This window comes from Eulemur rufifrons, chromosome 5, assembly GCF_041146395.1.
Source record: "Eulemur rufifrons isolate Redbay chromosome 5, OSU_ERuf_1, whole genome shotgun sequence".
NCBI lineage: Eukaryota > Metazoa > Chordata > Mammalia > Primates > Lemuridae > Eulemur > Eulemur rufifrons.
The window spans coordinates 13,307,516-13,322,864 of NC_090987.1; the positions used below are offsets into that span (position 1 = coordinate 13,307,516).

Consider the following 15,349-nt stretch of genomic DNA (forward strand, 5'->3'; position numbering starts at 1 on the left):
CCTTCTTCCACTGCGCAGCTGCCTTCCTCTTCTTTGAGCTTTCTACTGTCAGAGCCGATGAAACATTTAGCATCAAGCCTGCAGGAATGTCCTAAAAACTCCTCATTGCTTCCATTTCCACTGAACTGAAAATCCAGCGGAAAAAAAATATTGAGATATTCTTGATCTTTTGTTTCTAAAACTCTAAATCGTACAAAGAACTTAACTCAGTAACTGCCCTTCTGCCCTTCGGGAACTCTCCGCCAAGACGGTACCAACTGCTGACCTGCAGCAGCAACCTTCCAATTAACAAATATTGGCAGATAAAAAAATGAAAGACCAGTTTAATGCTGAATCTTCACAAAGAAAAGTCTGAGAGGCAGAGCACATTAGCTCAAACTAGCACCCACTTTGAACTTCCCAAGTTTTCTGGTTTCGACAATATGTTATATGGGTTAAGTAGAATTTATTTCCTTCAACATGTCCAGTTCCTTCCAAATAACTGTATCATATATGCGTTAAACACATTTATCTATTAGCCAGATGTTGCCTCATGGAGTAACAAGTAAGAGATAAAAGGCTGAAATGTCACCAATATCATCCTGTACTTGGCTACAAAACAGAAGCTGCAAGCATGCACGTACACACACACACACACACACACACACACACACAGTAATCTGCTTAAGTAGAGATGGGTTTGCCACTGTAGCCTAATTCATTGCAGTGAAGAATATTACTAAATATACTTCTAAACCATCATCTTAAGTAGACACACCATAAAAGCGGGTACTGATTAAGTGTGTTTAACTATAAAAGAGATTTCATTATTATAAATAACAGTAAGTAATTTTTAAAATCTCAAAATCATCACTAATAACTCATGAACTCTGATGATACAGCCTTACCTGAACACTTAATACAACGGGGTGACACTATAATTAGCTATATCTCTGACTTCCGATATATAATCCAATGACTGAGCAGTTACCAAAATCTAAAGTACCATACATAGCTCAACTAGTACATACGGTGTACATCTGGCTAAAAGAATTATCTTCCCCCAAAAAACCATTTTTTGAAAATAAGATTCATGTTTCCACACTGTTTCTATTCTATGAAAACGATCCTTTCTCTCTCACGTGCATGCGTGCCTGCTGGCATGCCATGTGCACACATACACACACACCCCCATTTAACCAAGCTCCCACGCCCAAAATCAAAGGCATCTCATCAAGCACTCGTGTCTACAGACTCATCACTGAAACACCAAGATTTAAATGATACTCTACTTGTCCACACGTATCTGCAGCCTGCTGGAAATGTGTAGCCAGTGACGTCTCATCCTGGAAGACTTCGTTACACTCCAAGCATTTTAGGTTGTGTCTACAGAGTTTGGAGGGGTCTTCATCCAGGGGCATGGCTGGGGTGACGGGAGTGGAAGGAGCCGATATGACCGTCCCTGTGATGCCAGACTGAATTTTTGTTACAGTGTGCGTGCCGGCTCCCCCAGGGCTCTGCAGAGTGGAAGATGGAGCGGAAGTATTGCTTGATGGAGAAACTATCATTTGATCTGCTGGGACTGGCTTTAGAATTAAGTGGGAGCACTGCATCACCACCCCTTTTTCCTTATGCCCACGGGCATGGGAAAGGAGGCTGCATTTGTTGTAAAAAACAAGGTTCTTTGTACAATGGTTGCACGTTACTTCGATGCGCACACTACGTCTGTCGTAGTGCTGGGTCAGGCTCTTTTCAAGCGCAAAGGAGTCCCCGCACTCCAAGCACTTGTACCCACGCGTCGGTAACGTGATCCCTGCATTGGCGGGAGGACTGAGGTTTGGGATGTAAACTGGGACTGGATTGACACTGCTCAGCACCTTGTTGAAAGCTTCCACCACCGAACTCTGCAAGGATGACACCACCTGGACTCGAGACACCTTTTTGGGTGGTTGCGAGGCGGCTGCATTGATTATTGCCTGCTTTATTTGTTGCTGAGGTTTGGTTAGCACTTGGCGGAGTTCAGAGGCGGCCTGGGCACCCTGAGGCAGAAGGTTAAGGTTGGCAAGGTGCACAGTCTTTGGCACGAGTTTGGCATTGGCCAGGCTGGACGCCGGCACCACAACAGTTTGCTGCTGGATGGCGTTGGCGGCTTTAATGATGGCGCTGCTGGCACTCTGGACAGAGGCAGCAGATATGACAGTGGCTTTCACTGTCGTGTTGTTAGCAAGCTTCAAATTAATGACTTGGGATCCTGCCGTCTTGACAGCGGACACTGGGAGGAAAGCAGTAGCCACAGGTTTGATGGTGACCTGCTTCGGGGTCAGCTCCACAGAAGAAACCGCATTGGCCACAACTGCCGACTGCAGAGGCGCCCTGGGGGGAGAGGCAAGGACGGCGGCTGTCGCTGTGGACGACAGAAGGGACGTCACAGAGGCCATGACGGACGGCGTCTGCTCGGAAGGCTTCTTCCCAGAGTCAAGATCCGCTTCTGGCAATACCCTGGTCACTGTTCTCTTGATTTCCCCAGAAGACGTCTTAATGGTTTTTATGCGGACTTTGGGAATTGCTGGTGTGGATCCTGCAGGAGAGGACGGGGATCCCTTGCTGCTGTTCTCGCTTGAAATGCTCCTGGGACTATCTGGTGGCTTTTGGGATGCTTTCTTTGTCCCATCGATGAGACTCTGGGATTCAGGAGACTTGTCGGTGGCTTTCGGGCTTTCGTTTACTTCTTTTGGTAACGGAGAGGATTCTCCTGAATTGGCCACTGGTTCTTTGCAGGAGTCTGAAGCCGCCTTTTTAGCGCTGAGAGCCGCGATCGCAGCTATGCAGGACGAGAGCTTGGAGGATGACTTTGTCTTTGACGGCGCAACGCTGGCGAGGCTGGTGTCATTCTTCTCTGAGCTCAGCTTCCCGTCAAGGATCTTGTTTTCAAGCACCTTTTCAGAGTTTTCCTTCGATTTATCCTCCGCTTTTCTGACTTTAAAAGGTTCATAAACACTCAGGTTTATAGAATTTGTTTCTGTTTCTCTCTTAACTTTGTTTTTATCTATATTGCCTGATGCAGAGGTTCCAGTTTTGCTGGAGTTTTCCCCTCCGAGTGACTTTCCTTTATCGTAGTCCTGTTGGGGAGCCGACCCTGGCAACACGTTGGACCTGAAGCTCGAACGCACGTCTTCCTTGTCAGGCGGGTCGTCCACCTCTATCTTCTCGTCGTCGTCAAACTCTTCAGCGCTGGAGATGGGACTGAACTGGCTGAACGCTGCATCTTTCAGAGTCACCTCAGAGGCAGGTGCGTCTCCTTTCAAGGACTTTGCTCCGTCTTTGCTGTAACTGTCCAGGGAGGATGCCGTGAGAAACCCATTGTGCAAGCCATTGCCGGTGGGATTGTGGCCGTCCTTCTCCCCGCCCTCGGAGGAATCCATGTTCCGAACGTTCTTAACGATGACACTGACGCCCACGTCGGAGGAGGACGGTGTGTGGGAGTCGTCGTCTCCGTGAGCATTCTGTTTCATGTGGCTCTCGTGGTCATCGTGTCCAGACTCGATAGCTGCTTTAGGGTCGACCATATCTGGGATGTCAAATGCTGCCAAGAGGTCATCGAAGTCTGGGGTCTTCATGTCCCCCATGGTCATGAATGTGATCAGAGGTTCTGTTAAACGAACAGAAAATAACTCCATCAGCAATTAACGTCTTCTAACCATGAGATAAGTCTCCTCGCAGGATTTACACTAACGTAGTGATGATTACCAAGAAAGAGCAAAGTTGTGACTGCATTTTTATTGTAATTACAGAACTCTGAGTCAAAGTGAACAAACACCCAGAGAATATGCACAGAACCTAAATAATTTTAGTTCCAAAGTAATCCCTCCAAACTGCTGTGCAGTGTGTGCAGTGCAGTGTCACCAGCGTGACTCCTCGCTAACAAGAATGAAATTGATCGAAACTGTTACAGCACAGAAGAGCAGGTTTTCGTGTAGCAACTACAAAATGTGTCATTTTCATAAAAAGCTACTACCAGACATATTTTGGAATATGACAGTGTTTAACTGACAGTATTTGATTCTGCTGGCAAATTATCACTATCATAGTCATCATCAGATTGGGAATACACACTAAAAGAAACATAATCAAAAAACCAATTAGAGATCTCAACATTCATCTGCAGAGGAAATGAGCATCCAAACCCACCACACAATATCTACTGCTAATAAGTCCACCTAGGACTTAAGAGAAAATAACAGCTGGGCATGGTGGCTCACACCTATAATCCTAGCACTCTGGGAGGCTGAGGCAGTAGGATCGAGTGAGCTCAGGAGTTCCAGACCAGCCTGAGCAAGAACAAGATTCCGTCTCTACTAAAAATAGAAAAATTAGCCGGGCATAGTGGCATACACTTATAGTCCCAGCTACTTGGGAGGCTGAGGCTGGAAGACTGCTTGAGCCCAGGAGTTTGAGGTTGCAGTGAGCTATGATGACGCCCTCTGCATTCTACTCCAGGTAACAGAGTGAGACTCAAAAAAAAAAAAACCCAACCCATAATGTGCTTATTCCATCAATTTTTATTTAATCCTAATTATCCCTATTATGTTAAAAAAAAAAAAAAACACTCTCAGGTGGTAGGAGGATGGAGAGTTTTAGGAAAATGGACAGTTACAGCCTTTCCTAAAGATGAAGGACATGTAAATACATGCAGTGCTCATGCTTGGGGTCTTTAAAAGGAGCCCTTCACTCCACCTGCAGAGGACAAGTGATTGTGGGGATCAGACAAAACCTCCACTGCAAGGGGGCTGTTCCGCTCCCTGGACCCCCAGATCGCTCACTGCATCTTAGGGTTCTATTATTTCCTGGTATGTACCCCAGTGTGTGTGTGTACTTGTCTCTTCTAACCCCCCAGCCTGAGGACAAAGTCCCACTCACCTTTATACCATAAATGTCAAATAATTAACACATAGTACAAGTCAGGGGCCAGAACACTGGATTTATAACAAAAGAGCAGGCCTGGACCCTGCTCTGTCGCTCACTAGGCTCTGGGACCCTGGGAAGTGACAGAATCTCTACCTATTCCTTTCTGCAGTGGAAGTGAGCATCTAGGGAGAGAAGCAAAGAAGGAAAGGAAAGAGGGAGGAACAGAGAGAGAAGAGAAAGAAAACGAAGCAAGCAACCATCAAGTCGGAAGGGAAGAGGGTTACAGCTGAATTTAGGTAACTTCCAATAGAAGAATTTGCCTAGCTGATTTATAGGTACCTAGTCCTACACTCTTTGTTCTTCAGTATTTATTGTCATTGGTCTTCCTTTAATGTTTTAGTCATCCCTGAGAAGTTACCTTCCATGTTTTACTAAAGCATTTAATACTTTTTTTTTTAACAATTTGTAAAAGATCATGCATTCCTGATCAAAGCAACTCTACCAGGGTCAAGGTAGAATTTAAACTCAGACAAGAACATGCGTACCTGTGAAAACTCACACAAACCACAAATCCATCAACAGCTGCTAAGACCCTCAGTGTGTTAACCCACTCTGGGGACACGTCCAAACACTCCTAAGAATTTGGTTGGGAAAAACTACTGCTGATGGTGAAATAAACACCTAAGGTTCGATGGGAGCTGAGGAATAAATCACCTTCCATTCGCACGTGTCTAAGTTACTACAGAGCTGAAGAAGTCACATGTACTTTTCCCTCAGTGGCTTACTTAGCCCGGAGAAAACACTCCACGGCCACTATTCTCTTAGACGGTGTCTGTGGGCCCACACAGGGAAAAACATACCCCAGTATCAAACTACTGCCAATGTAAAAGGTACACAGGAAACAAAACCTTTCTACAGTGATACTGATGTGAAACTATCTATGAGAAGTCAGACCCAGTGGGAAAGTCTGAGATTATGGTTTTCTTTTTTAAATGAAATTGAATACCTAAACTGCAAAATGTGGGCAATGAAATACCCATCTGTCAGACACTATATCCACATAAGAATCCACCCACTTATGAATAATCCCTGAATGTCAGCACACTTATTTTTAACCATCATATTGATGTTGTAAAGTCACCATTAGCAAGGTATCCCTGTGATCTATCTTTACCAACCATGTTCATCTATGGCTGGAGGTCACTGTTATTAGAAAATTCAGGGCACAGAATCATGAACCACCCCTCCCCCAACACCAAGGTTGAACAGGCCTGACAGATGGGCTCTTAGTGCCTCCACTTACCCAAAGCTTGGCCCCAGCTCTGGAAGTCCTCAACGGTAGCTGGGCTCTGCCAAAGTCCCTCTACCCACCCACCCCCCTTTTTTTTTTTGAGACAGAATCTCACTTTGTCACCCTCGGTAGAGTGCAGTGGTGTCATCATAGCTCACTGCAACCTCAAACTGGGCTCAAGTGATCCTCTTGCCTCAGCCTCCCAAGTAGCTGGGACTACAGGCACTTGCCACCAACCACATCCAGCTAATTTTTCTATTTAAGTAGATATAGGCTCTCGCTCTTGCTCAGGCTGGTCTGGAACTCCTGAGCTCAAGCGATCCTCCCGCCTAGGCCTCCCAGAGTGCTAGGATTACAGGCATAAGCCTCCATGCCCAGCCCCCTCTACCCTTTCTTTATAGCTAAATGGCATTTGTGTCATTTGCCTTCTCTTTATGATTGTGGTGAGCAAAAGACATCACGTAGTTTCACACTGTTCATCCCAGAGGGCACTCAGCTGAGGAACAAAAAGAAGTTAAGAGATAACTCAAATACTCAGCAGGTGGTAGGCCCAGATGGCAGGTCAGAGGCAGCAGTGCAACTGGCAGGTATCCTCAGGAATCCTGGGAGGGTTAACACATGATCCTGATCATCTCCTGCAATACGTACCAGGGACCCGCCTCATTTACAAACAGGCACGCAGCAGTATCAAACCACCTAATCAATGTTAGTGAGCTTGTTGCCCACCACGCCATCCTATCTTTTCCTATGTGACCAGCTAAAGCAGAGTTAAGGTCTGGAAAGTCCCAGAGAGGAAACTCCAAGCCTGCAAACCCTGAAAGGAAGTGAGAAGCAACTTTTTCTCCATAGTAATCCAGCCACACCCGGCTCCCCAGTCCCTTTATTTCACCTAAGATTTGTACTCTTCTCTTGGGGGAGGCGAGTGAGCCCGGGGTGAAGTGGCGTGGCATTTCGAAGAGGTCACGGCGAATTGCCAGTGGTTTAAAAAATATCAGTCAGCCATCCTTTACCTGAAGGAAGTCCGACTCTGAGCTGAAAATGCATAATGGAAATTTTGCAAAGCCTCGATGCAGCGGCAACTGAGAGCACATCGTGTCGTCTGAAACCCAAGATCACTGCGGCAGGTGGACTCCCCTCTCCGGGGTTGTATAATTAATGTAATAAATACCGCTCTCTGTAACTTTACACTTCTTTTTTGGTTTATAGAAATGTTTTTCATACCCACAATCACACTGTCCTATTACCCTTTCCTTCCCACATTCTGAACTCGAGAGCAAGTGTTCCACTTGCCAGAGGGAAAAAATGTTTAACTCCCACTTCAGTTCTCAGTTATATTGAATACAAAGAGAAATATTTATGTGTGAAAGTTTTCTTCATATTCCACTCCAATTCCTAAGTACTACTGTCTTAAAAATAGACTCTTTTGCTTAAAAACACTATAAAAATAAATCTGTCCTCTTTTAAAAGATAATATAGAACAATCTCATTTTAGCTTCCCTTACCCTCAACAGTTAGATTTTCAAACAGAATTAGCTTTAGTTATTATAACAATGTCTTTCATTTATACCCTACAAAATATACCTTCCTTCAAAGGCACTAACGGCCTTTTATTATAATTTAAAACTAAACCCTATACAAATAAACCTGTAATTCACTAATAGCATTTGTGCTTAACGTATAATGTCCTTTCACCCAAAGACACCGATAATATCTGAGGGGGAAAAAATGCAAGGCCTGTTTATAAAAAAAAAAATGAAATTGAAAGAATCACGTCTGTCACATGATCACTTTATTCCCTCCTATGATACAGACAAAACATTCCCTTTCCTACCAAAGCCTCTTAAAATTATAGAAAGCTATTTCATCTTTGTTGGCAGAAGTCAAAAATTATCAAGTAAAAAGGACACCATAAGAAAACCCTATTCACCCCCTAATCATACTTCTTATACTTTCTAATAAAAAACTGTTCCTTCTTTGCAATAAAAAACTGTTGGTTTCCCAATTTCCAACTAGAGAATGTCAGTATAGAATGCACAGACACAATGCACACGCATCCTCTTTCTTCTAAGCCCTGTAACTCCTCTAGTTTGGACTATCTCACTTTCTACCTAGACAAAATACCCTGTTCTCCATTTTCCTATCCTCTCATTCAGAATTTCCAGATTAACCTTTTTAAAGATACATTTCCAAAATATATCTATCACCCTCGCTATTAAAAATCCTTAAATCACAAATTAAGTCCAAACTCCTTGGCCTCCCCGCGAAGTCCCTGCATGATCTGCCCCCACCCGCCGCTGAGCTGCAGTGCAGGGCCTGTCTGGCGGGCCCAGCTCTCCTTCCCCATCACGCTGCCCCCGGACCTCAAACGCCCCCCAACACTAACCTCACCAGCCATGAGCCTCTATCTCCCCATCTTCACAAAGAGAAAGAATAAGAACAGCCACATCACAGGCTGTTTTCTTCCTCTCGCTATATGTTCTAATAATAAAACAAAACGAGAGGGAAGAAAGCTGAATTCATGACTTTTGAGACGAGTGAAGAAGTTTCAAGGTGATGATGGTTTGAACAGAGGAAAAGGAGGAGGTGGAGGATTCCTGGTACTTTCCAGAGTGGGGGCACTGGCTCCTTAGTAGATTTCATTTCATTTCAAACGTACGGCCTTTCTCCTAATGTGCACGTGTCTCCAGTCCTACTCTAGGCATCATCAGCCATTAGCAGGGTCACCTGGAGTTCATAAATGGAAAAGAATGCACAGTTGTCTCTTAAAGAGCAACAAAATTTCATTAATTCACAAAACAAAATATCTTAGTGTTTCTCTGACTTTCCTGTGACCCTTTCTCTTGACTTGTCTTCCCAGCCAAGCGCTAACCAAAGATGGGCTGTCATCTCCATGGCGCCCTGCCGGATCCACACCTCCACAGCACAGTCCCCCTGACGACACAGCTGCCCAGGGCCGGCTCACAGAGCAGGCCCCACAGACAGCAGAACACCAGGATGAGCGGCCTCAACGTGACATGGGTGGATAAGAGCACTTGGGCATCATCTGCGTGGCGAGGAACCCCAATCCAGAGCAGCAGCACCCACGTCCTAGAACACCAAGAGAGGCCAGGGAAGAACAGGAACAGAGAGACCGAGCTTAGAGAGAAGACAAAGTGACAGTGGGCTAAGAAGCCCTCAGCACACTGCAGAGGTCTCTGGCCCCTGTCCTCTGGAAGGGAGGCAGCCCCAGAGATGGCAGCAGGGGAGCCCCACTGCCAGGCCACCAGCAGGTCAGGCACTAGCCGGGCGCACCGTGAGAGTCAGGGTGAGACATGGGGCCAACCCAGACATCCAGCAGTCAGAAAGCGACCAGGCCATGTCCCCCAGGAGCAGCCGCAGTGAGAAGAGGCCAATATCTGTTCAGGGCGACCCTTACGGCCATGCTAATTGGTGGCGTCACCTGCAGCTCCAAAAGAGCAGAATTTCAGGTCAAGCAAAGCATTAAACGGAGGACTAAGAAGGAAAAGGAAGAATGAGACACAGAGGAAAATTCCCATCTCTGTCAAGGTACATCAGTCAATACGCCAAAGGCAGAAATAGAGAAACGGGCAGAATATTTTTTGTATTTTCATATGCGGCAAGGACTGCCCACGAAACAGCACTGAGTAAATTCATGAGTTTCTTTCCCTTCCCCCCTGAAATCCTAAAAGATGGTATTAAAAGTATTTTTAAAATGATGTAAGTAGGCAAATACAGAGAGACAGAAAGCAGACTGGCAGCTGCCTAGGGCTGGAGAGCTGCGGCTAAAGGGCACAGGGCTTCTTTCGGAGGTAAGGAAAATGTCCTAAACTTGACCGCGGTGACGGCTGCATACCCTGTGAACACACTAAAACCACCAAACTGTATTCTCTAAATGGGTGAGCTGCGTGGTATGTGAATTATATCTCAATAACTGTCGCCAAAAATATATTCTGCGAGAACGGCATCACAGCCGAGGTGAGACATCAAATAACGTTTGGGGAAAAGGAAAAGGACAGGGGAGTGGCCACTGACTCAGCAGGTCACGAAGTGACACCTCGAGGTCTCGCAGAAGGCTGCTGAGGTGGCGGACGGGCAGTCCTGGACCGCCACAGACGCCCGGCCCCGCAGCGGCAAAGGAAGGGGGAAATGGGGATGGCCGGGATGGCCGGCAGCAGGGCCTGGAGGGCGTCTGCCCCCGAGCCAGCCCTGACCCTCCCCGCTACCCGCTACCCGCTACCCGGGGCAGCTCGGGAAGAAGAGGAGGGAAATCTCCCGGTTATCAACGCCACGGAAGCTCAGGATTTCACAGCCCTGGAGTAGGAGACAGAAAGCAGGACCCAGGGCCTGGCCTCCCATTTCCTCCAGCCCCAAGGCCAAAACCCAAGCTTATTCTCCCGGCAGGAGCATGGACCAGTCTCCTATGAAAACAAAAGCTGCAGTGAAAAGACTCCAGATGCTGACTTGTGGGAACCTCCAACAACAGGTCCTGCTCCACAAGAAATCAGAGAACCCCCCAGGGCCAGGCCCCACCTGTGTGGGCAGAGCTCTCCCCTCCTCCGGGCAGCCAGACCCGTGAGGAAGCCTCTAGCACAGGAGATCAAAATCAACAAAAAAATAATTTTTTTAAAAAAAAGACAGAGATGATGCCAGGAGAGGAAGAAAAAGAACATATATACAGTTACTATGCTCTGAGTAAAAAGGACAGGAGTTATAAAGGAACTTTTATAAATTATAGTAACAACTGAAATAAAAGATAAAACAAGAAAAAAAGAGTCAGAGAAATCAGGATATCTCTCAGCATAGAACTAGAAAAGACATACAGACAATAGGAGAGGCATGAAAATTACAAGTTCAACCCAATTGGTTCAACATCTGACTAGTGAGAGTATTCCAAAAAGAGAAAATGCGGAGAGAATATTAGCAAAGAAAGAATACAGGAATGTCTCCCACGACTAAAGGAGCCAGTTCCAATTGAAGGGGCCCTCACAGGGCTGCCGGATAAAATAGAGCATGCCCAGTTAAATCTGAACATCAGATAAACAACAAATAGTCTTTCAGAGTAAGTATGTGCTGTTGCGTATCCAAGCATCTTTTTGTTTTTTGTGTTTTGAGACAGGGTCTTGCTCTGTTGCCCACGCTGGAGTGCAATGGTGTGATCATAACTCACTGCAGCCTCGAACTCCTGGGCTTAAGCAATCCTCCCACCTCAGCCTCCCAAGTAGCTAGGGCTACAGGTGTGAGCCACCACACCCAACTAATTTTTCTATATTTTTTTTTTTGGTAGAGACAGGATCTCACTATGTTGCCCAGGCTGGTGCTAAACTCCTGGCCTCAAGCAATCCTCCTGCCTCAGCCTCCCAGAGTGCTGGTATTACAGGTGCAAGCCACCGCACCCAGCCAGCATTTTTCATTTGCTAAATCTGGAAACCTTCTACCTCTATTGGCCCAGCACATCAAATGAAAAAAAAGTCCACACTGTAGCAAAATTACAGAGCACCAAAAACGTAAGCAGCAACCAACAACTGGTGGGGCTTACTGTGTCCCAGGCACAGGAACAGGTTTGCAGGTGTCAGCTCCCGAATCCCCACAGCCCACGGGCACTCAGTGCCTTTGCTTCCAGACAAGAGGGGCCTCTGACCTGGGCCTGTGCTTTAGATAACCCATTTATCTCAAGAAGTAAAACAGAGAAATTTGTTTCAGTCTTATAGGAAAGTTCTGTTTAATTTTATTTTCGATTTTTGAAACTGGATGAACAGGAATTCCAAGAGAGACTGGTAAGGAGAGGGGTGACTTTCGTGTGCAGATCATAGCGTCTGCCCTGCTCTAGCAGAGAGTGGGCGTCTAAGCAGGCCAGGCTCCCCACGTAACCAAGTTCCCCAAGTCCTCTGCACGGAAGGTACGGTTTACGGGAAGCAGGGGTGGAGAGTGCTTAGAACTGCCTAGAAATCCCAAGTCAGAGAAGTGAGGTGTCGGGAAAGTACAAAATTATCCTGCATAGAGACAGGCTCTCTGGGAAGCCTGCGCTGCCAAGACTAACTGGGATCAGTGGGTCCAGCCATAGCTTCCCCACCCCTACCCTCGCCACGCCCGAGCAGATCTCGGCTGTCCCAGGCTTGTGGGCTGGGCCGAGTGTGAGGGCATCCTTTAGCCTTTGGCCTTGAGGGAGATGCCTGGAGAGTAGGCTCTAAGGCCCTGGGTGAACACAAGCGGCCAGAGTTAGATGTAAACCTTTTAAATATTTAGGCCTATGGCATATACCTTGTAAATATTTAAATATACCTTTTAAATATTTAGCCATCTGGTCTCCACTTGTTCTCTTGCCCCAGGCCCTACAAACATTAAGGGCAGGCTGGAGCCTTTACTATTATGATTATTGTGATTATTGCTACCCCTAATTCTATACATTAGGCAGAGAAAGCATCTTGCTCAGGGACATATGGTCAGGAAGTGGGAGGGCGGGTGAGGACCCAGACCTTCTGCCTCCACAGGTCAGGCTTCTAACCTTCTCTAGGGCCACAGAGTCAGCAGGTAATATCTAAAATGAAGAAGCCCACGTTTAGCAGTGTAAGCAAATTACTGAGAAATAAAGTCAGTAACAAAAGAACAGATCAAAAGTTCAAATTCACTGCCTATGGGCATTATGATTGTTGAGTACTATTTTTTTGAATCTATGTACATGTATTACCTTGAAAATAATTTTCAATTGCTGAAAAGAGTTAAGTAACAACCTTAAATTTACATCTCTTCCCTCAATGTAAACAACTTAAAAATCACACTGCTCCTCAAGCCTCATTCTTCCCAAAAATGCATAAAATATACTCACAGTTTTTCTTAATGCAAATGCAAATCTGTCACAATAATATTTCACTAACTGTAATCCTAAGGGTGTTACTGCATTTGATGTGGTCTTAAAATTGTTTACAGCGAAATACAGCAAATTACTATTATTTGTCAGAAAAATGTTATATAACTGAAAACCCAGAAATAGTAATTTTAGATTCAACATTAGGTGTCATGAATATACAGAAAGGATTATTAAATGTATTATTTTTAAGGTCTTCCACCTGCCCCCTACCCTCAGTGCATTTAAAGCATCTTCAGTGAGAATTAAAAAATAAAAGATGGGTAGGAGAAGAAAGACTTTCAGTATTCAACTACTTCTGGATTATCTATATATTCTAGAAAGCTATAAAGCTCATAAACTTATTTAATGCAGAAACAGGGAAACTGTCCGTCAAATTTACCAAATGTAAGAGCACACAATTATGAAATGTTAATGACAATTCCCCCATAGACCAAGTCCAATATCAAAGAGAAAATCCAACCCAGAGAATTTTTGTGTATCTGTTTAAGCCCTGAAGGGAAAAAACAAAAAGAAAAAAGAAAAAAGCTTACAACCTAAGACTTGACCCCAGAACAAAACCACAGCTCTTTGAAGAACAAGGTCTGTGTAGCCTTTCATGTCTCTACCTTGCTGCGCAGCCTGTTTTAAAATGTGTGGTCACGCAGGACGGGGAGATCCTGTCTCTCGACATTTCTTGGTTTATTGTCACCTGCACCATCTGTCAGCCCAGGCTTTCTTCCTCCTGTCCAAAGCCCTTCAAAACACCTCCCTGATTGATTAATGTCGACCTATTTCAACCCTTCCAATTTACTGATCTTTCCAGTATTTATGTGCATCATGTATTACTATTTACTTATTAAATACCAGTACTGAAAGATTTGAGGTGGTTTATCATAAGATACATACACATAAGGACCAAACACAGTGCAGAGGAAAAGGAATATAAAGCTATAATCCTACATATAGCTAGGCAGACAAATAGTATCTAAATACATAGGCATCTAGATAGATATCTAGGTAGATAGAGACAAGACACCTAGCTGGATGGATAGAGGGACAGGTACACGCGTGCATGTATGGCTAAAGGTGTTCCAGCATGTGCTGCAATCTCTTTCGCTGCCTTCCCATCCCAGACACAGGTGGTGGCTTGGCTGGGTCACAGGAGACCCTCCAGATAGAAAAGGCTACACTTTGCACTTACTTGAAGTGCCTAGAATAGGCAAATTAACAGAAAAAAAGTAGAACAGAAGTTGCCAGGGACTGGAGGAAGGTGAAAAGGGAGAGTTATTATTTATTTGGATCAGAATTTTTGTTGGGGGTGATAAAAAGTTTGATTGAGGGTAATGTCTTCCATGCCACTGACCTACATACTTATGAATGGTTAAAATGATATTATGTCATGTAGATTTTACTACAATATTTAAAAAACACTGCTATATTGAAGGGGGGGACCAAGTTACACTGAATAGAAAAGTGAAGATTTCAGAAATGCACTGATTTCTAATGTCTGACACCCCTGTGACATCTTTAGGGAAATGGGCTGATAAATGTGGGTGATGTGCTGCTGAGCAGCCAGCAGTCTGAGGGTAGAGACCCCTGACTTTCAGCTGTTGCCCACTTTTGTGACCTAAATCCTCCCACCGTGATCCATTTCAAGCTACATTAGTCAAGACGCCACTGTGGAGCTGAGAGTAGACACGCGATGCGGTGGGCTGGTGCGCTGGCTCACAGCACTCACCTACATCACTGTCTCCCAAACGTGTTCTGTTTATAGGTATCAGGAGCTAAGGAGATTCTAGGGCCAAATGGTTAAACAAAGCTTAAACTGGTTTGTTTCTTGGCCATCAGACTTCCCCAAATCTGTCCCCACCCCTCTTTGAGACCTTTAATATAGGAATGTGCGTTTTGAATCGCACAGAAGGGCTAGAGTACAAAAATGTTTACCCAATCTATCCGACCTCCAGACTCTTTCCCCCTAAGCCATCTCAGAGGTTTGCTGTGCCTCTTTGGGAAATACTACCTTAAAGAAATGACTCTAAGCCTGGTGCCATGGCTCATGCCTATACTCTCAGCAGTTTGGGAGGCTGTCACAAGAGTTCAAAACCAGCCTGAGCAACATAGCACAACCCAGTCTCTACAGAAAATAGAAAAATTAGCCAGGAGTGGTGGTGCACACCTGTAGCCCCAGCTACCTAGGAGGCTGAGGCAGAAGGATCACTTGAGCCCAGAAGTTTGAGGTTGCAATGAGCTCTGATGATGCCACTGCACTCCAGCCTAGGCAACAGAGCAAGACCCTATCACAAAAAAAGAAATGAGTCTGTTCATTGCAG

At 45.3% G+C, this 15,349-nt stretch overlaps 1 protein-coding gene across 16 annotated transcripts in view; it reads right to left on the minus strand.

Moving 5' to 3' along the window:
* ZNF532 (zinc finger protein 532) overlaps positions 1-15,349 on the minus strand; it is a 101,006-nt gene that overhangs the window by 58,860 nt on the left and 26,797 nt on the right. For all 16 annotated transcript variants that reach the window (XM_069467955.1, XM_069467950.1, XM_069467947.1 and 13 more), the window contains one exon: positions 1,272-3,628. In XM_069467955.1, coding sequence (XP_069324056.1) covers positions 1,272-3,611 — 2,340 coding nt within the window. In that variant the 5' untranslated portion in view covers positions 3,612-3,628. The remainder of the gene's footprint in view (positions 1-1,271; positions 3,629-15,349) is intronic.